Source organism: Haemaphysalis longicornis, unplaced genomic scaffold, assembly GCF_048455015.1.
Source record: "Haemaphysalis longicornis isolate Haplotype H1 unplaced genomic scaffold, Haemaphysalis longicornis Haplotype H1 scaffold_4, whole genome shotgun sequence".
NCBI lineage: Eukaryota > Metazoa > Arthropoda > Arachnida > Ixodida > Ixodidae > Haemaphysalis > Haemaphysalis longicornis.
Window position 1 is genome coordinate 117,971,949 of NW_027526361.1, and position 14,414 is coordinate 117,986,362.

At 47.1% G+C, this 14,414-nt stretch overlaps 2 protein-coding genes and 1 non-coding gene across 4 annotated transcripts in view; 2 read left to right on the top strand and 1 right to left on the bottom strand.

Annotated features, from left to right (window-relative positions):
* Positions 1-14,414, top strand: part of LOC144179307 (uncharacterized) — a 142,261-nt gene that overhangs the window by 57,422 nt on the left and 70,425 nt on the right. The window lies entirely within an intron of this gene.
* LOC144179311 (uncharacterized) lies at positions 1,467-10,230 on the bottom strand. Of its 2 annotated transcripts, XM_077707607.1 has the most exons (4): positions 9,930-10,230; positions 9,066-9,203; positions 2,803-2,899; positions 1,467-2,473 (listed from the first exon to the last, which is right to left on the bottom strand). In XM_077707607.1, the coding sequence occupies exons 1-4, from the start codon at positions 10,032-10,034 to the stop codon at positions 2,436-2,438; spliced, it is 378 nt and encodes a 125-aa protein (XP_077563733.1). In that variant the 5' UTR covers positions 10,035-10,230; the 3' UTR covers positions 1,467-2,435. The 2 variants fall into 2 exon arrangements, with proteins under 2 accessions (XP_077563733.1, XP_077563734.1); XM_077707608.1 differs by lacking the exon at positions 2,803-2,899.
* Trnav-cac (transfer RNA valine (anticodon CAC)) lies at positions 14,283-14,355 on the top strand. The gene has a single exon. It is a non-coding gene; the product is annotated as a tRNA-Val (tRNA).

Consider the following 14,414-nt stretch of genomic DNA (forward strand, 5'->3'; position numbering starts at 1 on the left):
GTGTGAAACCAACATCTATTCCGTGACACCATTGCAACATGGTCGAAGTAGTTTGAATCTGGATAGCGGTGCATCGAGATGCAAAATTAGACAAAAATGGTGCACCTCACATTCTAATGACGACGACAGTTTGAACGCGAAGCTTTCGTCGAGCAAAATCAAGCGGCGAAGTTTCAAAGCCACTGCAATCAAAAGTCCAAACAGCATGCAAGTAAGTGATAGCTGAAACAGGCAACGTCCAACCTCAGATGACAATCTAGCAAGAAATCCCTCGCGAGATAACTGAGAAACTGAAAGACAATTTCTCCTAGACACCCTTCCCACTAACTTACAACCAAATTCATTAAATGATCTCTTGCGTCCCTCCTACCCACCTAATTTAGCGAAGGCAGTGTGGGACACACTCCTGCATTTCATATACCGACCCACTATTTTTCCCTTGCTATTTCCCACCCATACCCGTCGTGAACTTTAACTAATCGCTACTTCTAAGGGGGTCTGATGCACTAGCAAGAGGCCCCCGGGTGTTTTTTTTAACAGTTCAAGAAACGTTAAAAAAAAGCCATTATTGTCGTAAGACAAAAGCGTGCACGTTTTTTTTCCTTGCAATTAATTACAGCAACTAATGAACACATGACAGAACAAGTAACAGAGAGCAATGATGAAACTGACAACCACAGATCTGCACATAACTGTGGAGAGGAACTCTCTGGATAGGAGACTGAGCAATAGAAGAGCACAGCAGCTGCGGCTGAACCTTCCCACGCAGCTGAACAGAGACGAAGAATACGGCAAATGGACAAAATTAAGGGTTGGGAGTCTTAGTAGCCACTGTACTTTCTTATCAACCAGGCGTGTGGCTGGATGGTATAGATGAACAGCAACGTGGGAGCTAGAGGACTGCTTGCTGGCGACACTACTACCACCCAGTAGTCTGTACTCCACAGTACACAGTAGGAGGAAACAAACTGGAAGTGGGACTGCGAATTGCCATGATGTTACAAATGAAAAAAGTGCTGCGTGGCTGTCACAAGTCAAGGTCAATCACCCTTAAGGAGAGGTGCCAAAACCCCTTAGAGAGAGGATGAAGACATGACATTTGAATCTAGTGGCTAAAAATGAACCATTCATGTAGCACCCCACCGTAAAAGGGGATTGATCTTCACTCATTTCCTGAAATAAAGTTTAAAAGCAGTTCATCCAGGGCAGTTGCCACCAGCACCCTAGAGTAGTATGGTGGAAACACAACACAATCATTGCTTTTGGGAGGTCTTTTACCGGGCTGTCTACCAAAAAACTCAAATTCTTTTTTTCTAAGTGGGCACCTGGTCTTAAACAAAAAAAAAACATGGTTTTTACAGTTAGGACGATAAAAATTGGGTGATGCATGTGGTTTTTCATTGAAATTGTAGATATGAAGTTTGTTTCTGTGTAAAAAACAACTACATTAAACTTTATTTGGCTTTTATGTTTGATTTTTTGACAGCCTTTGTAAAAAAACTGCTTGAGGGATGCAGCTGAACAAGGTGCCGGTGAACTGTGCACAAATCAAGGACTGACTGCCATAAGACTAACATTATCATTATATATGGTCTGTAGCAGAAGTGACAGCTGTTTGAAGTTTGGGCCTGGACGGCAACACCAGTTTTCCTGGTTCCCATTTTCTAGGCCCAAACTTCACATGGCTGTAACTTCTGCTACAGACCAGATAGAATGATAATGCTAGTATTATTGCACTCCTTGACTTGTGCACAGTTAACTGGTACTTTATTCAGCTGCGCCCCTCCAGCAGTTTTTTTATAAAGGCTGTTGTAAAATCAAACATAAAAATCCAAATAAATGTGAATAGAGTCGTATTACACAGAAACAAATTTCATATCTACAGTTTCAATGAAAAACCACATGCATCCCCCGATTCTTATCATCATAACTGTAAAAATAAAGTTTTTCATCAAAAACTGGTGTTCCTTTCCAACTCGAAGCTTTCTGGCCAGCTCCGGCCTGGAAGGTCAGCTGCGCCTGATCAAAAGGACTGTCAACGCGGCTTGAGCTCAAGGCATCCTGGAATGAGGACACCTCTCTGAAGCATTTTGCGCATTTAATTAAAGTTTATTCTCGCTCTCTCTCTTGCGACTTGAGACAAAGTCCAAATCTAAACTGCTTCGACCGTATCAGAAGGGCGCAGTCTGACAGACAATGGTTTCATAATGCAAGGGACACTGGTTCCATTATGACCATGGAAAGCGTTTTTTCTTGAGGTGCATGTGCTTTTGCTTATCATCCTCATCACTTTGTGAAAATCACTGTGTAAAGTTAGCTTTCCTGCAGTGCATTATGTAGCCACATTGAATGCAATCAGTGAGGTCCTGAAAGCTTCACTTTAACAACAGGAGTTATGTGCTCGTCAAGACCCTCGTCTCACAGCAAACTTCTCTTCACCAGCAGGCACAGGCTAGAGCCCAGTCAGCAGGTGCTGCAAAGACATGATGAGAGTATTTAAGCACGAACCTCAAGATGGAAAGGAGGCGGAGCAAAGAGCAAGAAAAATGCATCAGGAGGAGACTGCAAGCTCTGGGATGAGCAAGCTAGGTGTGGTGCTGTCAGGACACTGATGTCGCAATGGGAACAAGCGGAGCCAATAGCGCAGTTGTTCCAGCCTCCTCTGGAACAGTGATTCAGCTGATACGCCAATGACACGCCAACAGTGACACGCCAATTTATAGTTATATTCTATATTTATATTAAATGAAGCCAGTGCACGTGATGCCATCTCCTGAGTTGTGTCATGCTTGCACCGCTCACCCCCTTGCTGGTAGCCATGTGCTCGTACCGTGGTCAACCTCAAGTCTTCATCCCTTTCCTTTGAAATCCTTTGTGTGCACGCACAACTCACCACATGCTGTCAAAAAAGAAGAAATAAAAACGTGCATCACTAGAAAGCATAGCTGCTACCCCAGCAACAAGTGGAGGGGGCACCCTTTTGTTTGTTTTGCCCGAGACGACTGTCCAGAATGGCGGATTACCAGCCCGCGCATGTGCAGATTGCTAATAGAAAAAGGTCCATTACCGCAATCTCATGGAGTCCGACGTATCACAGACGCTGCGGCACATACATGGCGGCGCACACACAAGGTCGCCCACTTGTGGGCCACACCAGTGAATACAACCTATGAAGTGCTATACCCACCACCGATATAGCATTATCTAGCTGCAGTCAGCAACACTTTTTTATATGTTTACACGTACTTTCAAGCGTTCGGAGGGTCAAAATGGCTGCTTGTCACTGCTTCTGACCGATCATCCATGGGTCGATCCCACCAATCTGGCTGCCACAAATCACAGTAATAACGCGGAAGTCTTCAATTGTGGGCCGGAGTGACACACACGATTCGCGCCAGGGCTGTCAAACTGGCGTGGCAACTTTCTGATCGCGGCGTTAACACGCCACAGTGGTTCGAACACTTGCCCAGTATGAAGGTAGCTATTTCTGTCGTCGTTGGTTTGTCGCATAATGCATGCTTTACTGATGTTTAAGTGCAAGACCTGGCAAGCTTCTCTAGCTCGCCCAGAATTTCTCGATACGCAACTCTGAGCTGACGTGTGAGCACGTCTGTTTGTCGTGTGGTTCCTTGTTAATGAGCCAGACCATGCAACTGAACGGTGCGAATGCAGATTTGATGCTTTCAGCGCATTTCACTCCTTCTTCGATCAACAAGAGAGAAACTGTAAGTAATGCTCGTAGAAAGACGGGGCGAGTCAGAAATGCTGCTTGGACACTTCCTAGTACCATATAAATAGTGTACTTAATCTTACCGAGAGCCAAAGCATCATTTTAGGTTGTAGTGAAGCAGACCAGAAAACACCCCTGCCCTTTTTCTTGTCCTTTCTCTTTGAAGCACTCCTTTGTTTATGTATTGAAAACCAATTTGTGCAGCGGCACACTTCATTAGTTATTTGTGTATATGGCTAATTTTTTTACATTTTAACATTTATATGTTCTCATTGTAGTATGATACTAATCTTGATCAGTGCATTTTTGAAGCAGAGGTGGTTTTCTTCAGGTGGCAGTTCCTTTTCTCTACAAAAAAGGGCTTGCTGTAAACAGGATCAAACAACAAAAAAGGAAATCTGTTTTAAGTAAGGAGGAAAAAGGTTCACGTCAATTTATAAGGCTGAGACAAAGATTATGGCAGTCACTACACGTGCTGCGGTTCCCGCAGGGCTAACAAGCGATTTGCAAAAAACTGGACAACACTTCCCATGGTGCGGAAACCGAAGATGTACTCCTGCAATTAAGACACGGAATTATCGCTGCCCCTTCAAAGGTAGATAATTGAGCCATTTTGGCACTTGATCTTTAGAAAGCTTTGATCGCGTATCACACCAGGCTATTTTGTGTAACGTTGCCACTTTCACCCCGTGTCACCGCACATACAACTATATCCGTAACTTCCTTTCAAACCACACGGCTGTTATTCAGCTCGGTGACCTACAATCCGACACTATCCATTTCCCAACCATTGACACGCCTCAAGGTGCAGTATTATCCCCACTCCTATTTAACATTGCCCTAATCCACCTTCCCAGTAAGCTCGCCGCGATCCCTCGCTTACTCCACAGCATATACGCCGATAATATTACGCTGTGGACCACCAGAGGCAGCGACTTTCAAATCGAGGAGGTTCTCTAACAGGGAGCTGACTTAGTTACCGCAGCCGCGCAAGTTGGGCTTGGATGCTCACCTGAAAAATCTGAGCTTTTAATCCACCCCGCCAAATCAACCGGCAACCCGGCCCAGACACCCACCATTGAGGTCCGCATTGATGGTAGGGATGTTCGCCAAGTGGAAGTCCTGAAAATACTTGGGCTCTGCATACAGCGCAATTTCACAAACATTAAGTACCTAGCACAGCTGAATTCTCAGGTGAATCAGACGATCGCCCTCATCCGCGGGATTGCTGCCTGCAACAAGGGGCTCAAAGAAACGGAGCGTATCCGGCTGATACAGGCATTTGGGCTCTGCCTTCTCACTTACTCCCTCCCGTATCTCTTGCCCTCGCGTACCAAACTCTCTAAAGTCAACTGCCTCATTCGAAAGACCTAAAAAACGGCGCTACAAATCCCTCAGAGCACTACCACTGCCAGGCTCGAGAAACTCGGCATTTACAATACTGCGGAGGAACTCATTGAAGCCCACCTTATCGGTCAGCTAAATAGGCTCTCATCCACCCCCACCGGTCACACTCTCCTTGTTACTCTTAACCTTAAAGCCCCTATCCTCTGTGATGACAGGCTCCCGGTACCAGCCGACATTCATGGCTCCCTCACTATCCACCCTTTACCGCGCAATATCACCCTGTTTTCAACAAGCAGCCTAGGGAACTACGAGCACAAGCACTTACCGAGAAATACCCCGTCCACCCCACTACGGTTTATGTGGACGCAGCTTGCTATCGATGGCAGGATGCATACGCTGTCGCAGTAGTAATCAACCATCCCAACACTCCTCCTCTTAAATCCCTAACAGACCGCACCAACTGACCGCTGAGGCGGAAGAGGCGGCAATAGGTGATCGGTAAAAAGTGCAAATGCTCATGGGTGCATTGTCAGCTCCCGCGGAGTTCTGTTACTTCCGGTTCGAGAGCTCTCCTGGCCTCCCATATGCCGATGGCTTTCATGCGCGCTTGTGCTTGTTGTTTACCTGTTTCCACTGAAAAAAAAACCGCTCATGCATCGCACATTCAATGTGTAACAACAATGAATTCTACTAGGGGCTTCTCTGAAAGGTTAGCACTCTGTGACAAATAAACAACACGCACACACGCGCGTGAAAGCCGCCGGCGTACGGGAGGCCAGGCGAAATCTCGAACCGAAAGTGGCTGGAGCAGACAACGTACCCATGAGCCTTTGCACTTTTTACCGGTCACCTATCGCGCTAGCCCTTACACATAGGCCGCCCCCTATCACTATCATCTCGGATTCGAAAACGGCCATTCGAAATTACGCCAGAGGCATGATCTCGCCCCTGGCGCTCAAAATTCTCCTCAAAAATCCTCCTACCATACAAATAAAGCTGATCTGGACTCCGGCCCACATGGGCGTGGGGGGAAATGAGGCAGCACATAGGGCCGCTCGAGAGCATACCGTCCAAGCAGGCCCTAGCCTCGAACCCTTTCACGGAGCCTTATCAGCTTGGGACAGTCTCTTGACCTTCCAAGATATTACGGCACATTACCGCCTCTCACGCCGCCAGCTCCTCCCCGCACACCCGGATTTATCCAACAGGGTAGAACGGCTATGGCGACTGATGCAAACCCATACCCTCCCATGTCGCTACCACCTGCACCGTATTTATCCTTCAGTCTACCCCTCCACCAACTGCACGGCCTGTGGAGCAGTGGAAACACTGGACCATCTTCTTTGGAACTGTCCCCACAACCCCTATCCTCTCTTAGCAGACGGTGGGCACTGGGCTGAGGCACTGGGCAGCTTCGACCTGTCTACCCAGCGGGTGGTGACGGCGAGGGCTGCTGCGGACACCGGTACGCCGGTCACCACGTACCCTAAGGGGCCTTTAAAGGCTCAATAAAATGTTTGTCCTCCTCCTCCCATGGTGCGGTCACATGCGGTTTTGCACAGATGGCATCTGGCCCCATTTTGTCTGACTGGCAATGAAAACTGCCTGCTTCAAAATAACTAAGACATTTTTTAGCCACATTTATATTCAGGCAGAAAGTGCTGTGCAGCCATTGCATGTAATGTTGCCTAGTATGAAAAATTGTGCTCAATAGGTTTCTGAGGAAAGCTGGTTTCGAGAATTGCATTGTGCCATAGGACAAAACAAAATTAACTATAAATGAAAAACAACGCAACAAAAGTCCTGAGTTTTGCCATGCATATTTTTGTGCTCCTTTTCTATCATGTTTACAACCAACATGACCATACTGTTAATTACATTGCACCTTTGGTCTCATAGGTCACCCAGAAAGGAAAACAACTGAAGACGATTAAGTAGTGTAAGGAAAATTCACTTTATATTGTAAAAGAACAAGAGTATTAATGTATTCTTGAAAGCGTAAGAAACAACAGCCTCGCCTGGACCTTTTGCAAATGTAAAATAGTTTCTTCTTGTCTTCTTTTTATTTTATGGTGAAGGAATGGGGCTGCTTCTTTTCCTGCAGCTTGTTAAGTTGGCCAATTTTTATGTGATCAGGTATCTAAGCATTCAGGAGTAGACGTGTCCTGATCAGGTATATCTTGAGTCCAACTGAGTAAAGCGTATTCTGATTTTTATGATGCTAAGGGTCATATTCCGAATGCTCCCCATGAGCACAAACGAGTTACAGTGAATGAATGAAGATAGCACGGAATTCTTTTATCAACACGTAAATGCCTAAGACTAGTTCACATACTTGAGCAAATCACAAGCACGACATAAACTTAATGCGGTTGCCCAGCAGTTGGGCAACACGCCACTATTTAAACTAAATGCATATGCTACTCGATAGTTTCCCTCCAGCTTAGAGACTGCCTTTTCCATGTATTTTCTAGTTCATAAATATACCACAGAATGCTTGGCTGCAGCAGCTCTCATAAATTACAAAAGGACAAGAATAAGATGGGCATTGCTTCCACAGATGATCCCTTTGTATCATTCCTGACATGAAATAGCCAAGTGAATCTTTGGACCTTGGTAACAAACTGTTTCAAAGCACAGTGCAAACCGTGATGAACAAACAGCATTGCGTCAGGTGCATAGCCTGCGACACTGTGCAGCTGAAAAAAATATCTATGTCTTTCTGCTTCATTTTCCTGTGTCTACATATGCAAAGTGCCTTTATTAACAATAAAAGCAGGGCGGTAGGAGGGGTGTAAAACGTTTAAAGAGCTTACGGCAAAATAATGTGACACGCTTTTTTTAAACATTATGTATGAGCTGCCTCACGTAAGAGGCATTTCTTACAACATTCTTAGCCCTGTATGGCTTTCTCACACAGCTTAGATGTCGTGCGAAAAAGGCAACTTAGTCTAACAGCTCAAGGCGAGGTAGGTGCACCTTCTCCCGTTTGCACTCAAGAGTTTACATGAGAAGGCATTAAGTAATTGCATCATAATCGAGTAAACTGAGGTCACTTCGCACTATGAGGCACAGGGCAGTGTGGTAGACCTCTCACTCAAGGATCTTTAGCGTAAACCAAGACATTGTGTACAGAAGGTTATTTTTTTTTTTGGCTTTATAAATTCAATGCAGCCCCGGCAGCCAAGAATCGAACCCAAGACATTGTACATCCCTGCAGCCATAGGAAACCATGTGAGATCTGAGCAATCTGGCACCTGAGAAATCTCATTACGATGAATAAAGCTACCGTGTGATATTACTTAGTGTTTACAAAAACCAAGGATAGACAGCATAGGGGCACTAGATACATCCTTGCTTACACAAAACTCAAAAGTAAAATTAAAAAATATATATATATATGACGCGGCCATCCGAGGCACGGTATATCTATGGTGTTGATTAACACCATGTACTGTGCCCTGGCCGACGACGTAATTTATGTTCCTGCCTCCCCTGGAAGCTGGAAAGCACTGTAAACGGCCCTGCGGTTAGCCATAACCCATTACACGCCCAAGACTACAGTGCAAACTTTGTCGTGACGGAAACCACGTACGGTGCTGTTTGCACGAAGGTCACGCCAGCCCACCTCATAGATTGTGCTATATCGGTAGTGCATATAACAATTTCTGGTGGGACTTCACTAGGTGGTACATATAGCATCATCCATAAATTTTCAACAGTAAAAAAATGAAGGTAGTAATTAAGCAGTGCATGATCTATCCCTACCTCTTCATTGTTTCACTAGCTACTGAAAGACTTGTATTTGAAAACGTCAGGCTGGAATGGATGCATAGACCAGGTTGGTTCTTTGACATTGGCATAAATAACTAAACTTGATTTTTAGTACACACGCTGCTGTCTTCATGGCTATCAACTACCGTGTTACTGTAAACCCTCGCTTGAAATGTACACGGAGTGAGAACGCACTGGTGGATCTAAAGTATACCATCAAATAGAAGCCAGGAAAAGTCGGGAACCCGTTTGGTTGTGACAAGTGGCCTGCACTAGAATGGCAGTTCCCACTAGAATGGCAGGATGAGTGCTGCAGGCAGGCTAGGGGCACCGTGACTGCAGTCAGGAGATACTGCAAGAGAAATAAATGGAACATGCGGAATGAAGCACCGTTGAGGCAGCAGTAAATAAACAAGCTAGGATGACTAAAAAAAGGGCAAACGAAAGCGAAGACCACACAAGCAGTGCTCTTGCCCGCCCTGCGTTATCCGGGTCGTTCCCGCTGAATTTCCATCGGTTATTGAACGCCGATTGAAGAGATGAAAACACATAACGACGTAAGCATTCCTTGGCAGGCACTCCTGACAGCAAAAGTGCTGGATGCAGCAACGAGTGCAACAGGCTAAAGTAGCGTGTTACAACGCCCTCACGAACCACACGCACACACGAAAACCTTGCCAACAGGGACCTGTCACGCTCCTAACTTCACCAACAGATCGCACTGCAAGTTCATTTTCGTTACAATATTAAGATCGGTTAGCACAAGGCACGTTGTCTAGAAAAAGCGTCGAGGAAAACAAGTGATGTTAATGACGCCACATTAAAGAGACAATGAAACGTCATGGGCGAGACGGGTTTGCAATGCGAGCGAGTTTCCGCGCCGTGCAACAAACCGTCAACAGCTCGCGATCGCCGACAGACGCGAACGAGCAGCATAAACAGCGACAATAATGCAAGACGGTGAGAACGCGCCGTTAACAATTTCGTAAACGTCGCTAATATAACTGCCGCGAGCAGAAAGCAAGCTTTGCAGTAGGAGATATGCGAACTGATTGCAAACCCGCCAAAAAACACTCACCTGGTCGGCCGATGGTGGACAGTTGAACGCCCACAGATAACTGCAAAGCTGTAGTGCCAGAAGACGCTGGAGCTGTTGAGCGACGACTGACAGGGCGACAACCATCGCCAGTTTATGAATTCTTGCGTCGACCGCATCGAACGCGACTACTTGAATCGCTACGGCACGTACGCCGTGTAGGCAGCACTCGGAAAAATGTAAACATACCGCGCGGGAACGCTGCGAGCAAACGTGACGTCACATCCGCCTAGCGATGCTCCTCACCCGCCCAGAAGGTTGGTTAATTCCTCTCCTGAAGGGCAGGTGCCGTGCAGTAGCGCAGCCGTGGCGCAGCCAATTGCCAGCTCATCCCCTCCTGACGTCACACGAAAACGCCACAGAAAATGGGCGAGCGTAAAGAGAGGAGGACAGCGTTTTCGAATTAGTTTTTCTACTAAATAAAATCGCGTAAACGCGCCTAGAGTGGTCGAAACATGGCCTGGGGACTCCGGACTACAATTTGCGCTAGTAATCCCGCAATGTTTACATATCACTTCAGTGTCCCTTTAAAGAGGCCATGAAGACAGCATACTTGTTATTTTCCGTTGGCGAACAAGAAGCAATTAGCGAAGATTTTTGTGAGTTTTATGATGGTTTGTTTTCGTACCAACCTGTAAACTCGGAGCGGCTTAAGGACAACATTTTGAGATTCTTGTCGGCGATAGAAGATGAGATAAAAGAAAATTTACAGGTACCAATTACAGTGGAAGAGGTTAAGAAGGCTATCGACGAATTAAGCCCGGGAAAGTCTCCAGGCCCTGACGGGTTGTGCACGGCGTTCTACAAAGCTTTCCGCAATGACTCAGTTCAGTGCTATGTGACCTGTTCAAAGAAGCCTACACGCAGGGAAGACTGCCTCCCTCGTTCTCACAACCTCCCACTGTTCTATACCCAAAACATACGTAAGCGAAGAACTCAGAAAAGTTGCTGCGTATAGGTCAATATCTTTAACGAATGTTGATTATAAAACATTAATTAAAGTTTTAGAAAGGAGATTACAGAGTGTGATCACGAACGTAGTGGGTGAACACCAAACATGATATTTAATGGAATGTCTATCACAAGTAATATACACATAGCACGGAGCATTCTCGAGTGTTGTGACGACATGAATGATGTTGTAGCCATGCTACAAATTGACCTGGATAAGGCCTTTGATAAGGTCTCTCATGAGCTGCTCTATGCTATTTTGTAAAAAACGTAAACCTTGGAAAAGTAATAATAAACGAGGTACGTGTATTGGCATACGCGGATTACATCGGTTTATTTTGTAGTGACAGAAAAAGCATCAGTGATGCAGTTGCGTTGCTTAAAATGTTCTGCGAGTATACTGGGAGCTCTGTAAATTGGAGCAAGGGCTTGGGTTTTCGGCACGGCAACTGGGACCTTGCTCCGTGACTGGGACGTAACCGCTAGTGCCTTTGAATGGATGAACTGGCAGGTTATGTCAGTCAAATATTTAGGCGTTCCACTGGAAAACCACCAAGATAGCGACCCGTACTGGCGAAGCCAGACGACGGCGCTGCGTGATAAAGCGGAAAAGTGGGAAGGGAAGGGGCCTGCGCTGTCGATGTTTGCGCGCGCAACGGTGTGCAACATGTTTTTGTTTGCGAAACTTTGGTACGTTTTGCAAGTGATCCACTGTTCTTGCGCCACTGTTCAGCGGCTGCATTGCATACTGCTGTTTTTGTGTGGGGCTCGTCCAGGGAAAGGACAAGTAGGACGAATCTTCTTAGAAGAGTACGCGAAGGCGGTTTATCGCTCTTGCATCCTTTCTACGAGAAGTGGTGAATCGTTTTTATTTCTTGCGTGAGGTAAAGGAACCCTTCCTGCGCACTTTCATTCAAGTCAGGTTAGGTAGACTATTGCCCCAATTCATTATTACGTCATGTCAAAGCTACAGTGGAGGAGTACACGGGTATTTAAAGGAAGTTGTACAAGCGACTCAATATCTGTGTGTACGCTTCTCGATGGAGTATTTGAGCTCCGTGTCGAAGAAAAAGCTATACAGGGACCTGGCTGAAATTTGTTTTCCGGTTCCTCTATACCGATCCATGTTTCCGGTGGGCCCCGGTCAGAACGTTTTGAAACGTGTAAAACCTATGGCCATTCCCCCTGGTGTTAAAACATTGTTCTTTAAACTGCTCTCTGGAGTGTTACCAGTTAAAACATGGATGTTGGAGAAGGGTCTGTATGTGCGGTGGGGAGTGGACTGTTCTTTGTGTAAAAAGCCTGAGACGGTGGAACCTGTTTTTTTTTTTTATTGCTGCGATGCCGTGTTTTTGTGGGACGTTCTTCAGCGAACATTAAGAAAGGAGTTTCCGTTGAGCCCTTACGGCATTCGGTTTTTAGCGGTGCAAAACGATAATGAAGGGCCTTATTACCTTGTGATGTTGCCGGTCCTCTATCGAACATGGGGGTCTCGAATGGCGGCTCGGTACTGTGACTTAGCCGGAAGGCCCACGAGACAGTATTTCAGCGAGAGTGCCCAAAATATTGCAGAAATGTGGAGGAGGAGGAGGAATAAACTTTATTGCAGTATGCAATTTAGGGGCGGGTGGTGACCACTGGGCGCAGCCCAGCGGTGACTTCGGCAGCACGTTCCACCAAGGCTTTCTGGACCCCGGGGTCAGAGCCGCCCAACGCCGCCTCCCATTGATCAACAGAGGGGATTAGGGGTAAGGGGTTTCGAGGGCACGCCCACATAGCGTGGCAGATGGTGTCGACATCTCCGCAGTGGGGGCATAGGGGTGATGGGTATTGATCAGGGTATATGGGATAAAGGCTGGCGCGGCACGGAAGGGTATTAGTTTGAAGGAGCCGCCACAAGCGTTCTTCCTTTGTGGAAAGTGAGGAGTGGGCTGGGGGTTATTTCAGGTGGAGGAGGCGGTAGTGCGCGGTGATAGCCGCGTACGTAATAAGGCTATCTCGAGTGGATTGCGCTCCGTGGTTAGGGGTAACCGAAGGGCCTGCTCGGACAGTAAGATCTCGAGCTGCTGTATGGGCCGCCTCGTTACCCCCTAAGCCGGTGTGGGCGGGCGTCCACACGAGCTCCACGGGCGTTTTGGGGGGGTTTTGCAGAATAATTTTGAGAGCTTTGGCTGATATGAGCCCTCGGGCAAAGTTCCGTATAGCAGATTGAGAATCGGACAAGATGACTTTGGGGGTAGGACCGTGAGAAAGGGCTAGCGCTATTGCCGCCTCTTCCGCCTCAGTAGGTAAGTGGGTGCGGATGGTGAGAGATGTGAGTGGGGGGGAGTTAGGACTGTTGATAACCGCCAAGGCATAGGCTGTGTGGTTTTGGTAGCTAGCAGCATCCACATAGTGTGTTGTCGGTTTAACAGGGTATTTTTCTGACAGGTAACGAGCGCGTTGTTCCCTTCGAGCGACGTGGTTTGTGGGGTGCATATTGCGGGGAAGCGGCCGGGTTAGGATATTGTCTCGAATGGTAGGTGGAATCGGGTGGGCAGAATTAGTAAAGATTGGGATGCGGATGTGTAATCGGCGGAGAATTGTTAGTCCCGCAGGGGACGATGCTAGACGGGAGTATTGATTTATTAGATGGGCCTCAATTAGTTCCTCAGCGGTATTGTGGATACCAAGCTGTTCTAGTTTGGCAGTGGAGGTGCTGTGAGGTACCTGCAGGGCGACTCGGTAGACTTTACGCAACAGGCGGTTTACTTTGTCAAGTTCTGCTCGGGTGGGATTGAGGTACGGGAGGGAGAAGGTGAGGCGACTGATAATGAAAGCTTGAATGAAGCGTAGGCGTTCTGCCTCCTTGAGGCCTTGGTGAATGGTTGCATGAATTTGGAAAGGTATTTTTCATGCCCCGTTTTTAGTCGTGTTGCGCTTGCCCAAGTGAGGTCAGCGCTTTTATTATCTGTACCAATGTTTCTATAGTTCATCTCACAAGCTAGCTGCAGCACTGTGGAGGCTACATTGTTGTCCCCCTCAGGGCGCCTAACTCACCCCGAAGGAAGCGACAAAAGGCGCCGGGGCCGTGCGGTGCCACTTGCCGAGAGGGGAGAAGGGAGTGTCCTTTCAGGACCCCCTTCACGGCGGATTAGGCGCCCTCAGTGCGCGCTGTATTGATAACAATGCAGCCTCCACAGTGCTGCAGCTAGCTTGTGAGATGAACTATAGATTATGTCTGAAACCGGAAACAAAGAAAAAAAAAGCATAGCGGTTATCGCATGCGCCTCACACGCGCAAGGCCCCCGGTTCGATCCCGGGCGGAAACAGTTTTTAGTTTTTTTCCTTCATTTCGGGATAAAAATCAGCACCTTCAGCTCTTGGCGTCTCCCTTCCATCCCCGTTTCCGTGGTGCAGCGGTTATCACGTGCGCCTCACACGCGCAAGGTCCCCGGTTCGATCCCGGGCGGAAACAGTTTTTAATTTTTTTCCTGGCCTCCCGGGCAGCGAACGCGCTCACGAAGCTGCTCGAGC

Coding starts and splice junctions, on each gene's coding strand:
- LOC144179311 (XM_077707607.1), bottom strand. CDS start 10,034: ATGGTTGTCGCCCTGTCAGTCGTCGCTCAACAGCTCCAGCGTCTTCTG. Junction 2,900..9,065: donor TTCCTGGCTTCTATTTGATG/GTATACTTTAGA, acceptor CTTTTTTGACAG/CATGTGGTGAGTTGTGCGTG. Junction 2,474..2,802: donor ACATGGCTACCAGCAAGGGG/GTGAGCGGTGCA, acceptor ATGTCTTTGCAG/CACCTGCTGACTGGGCTCTA.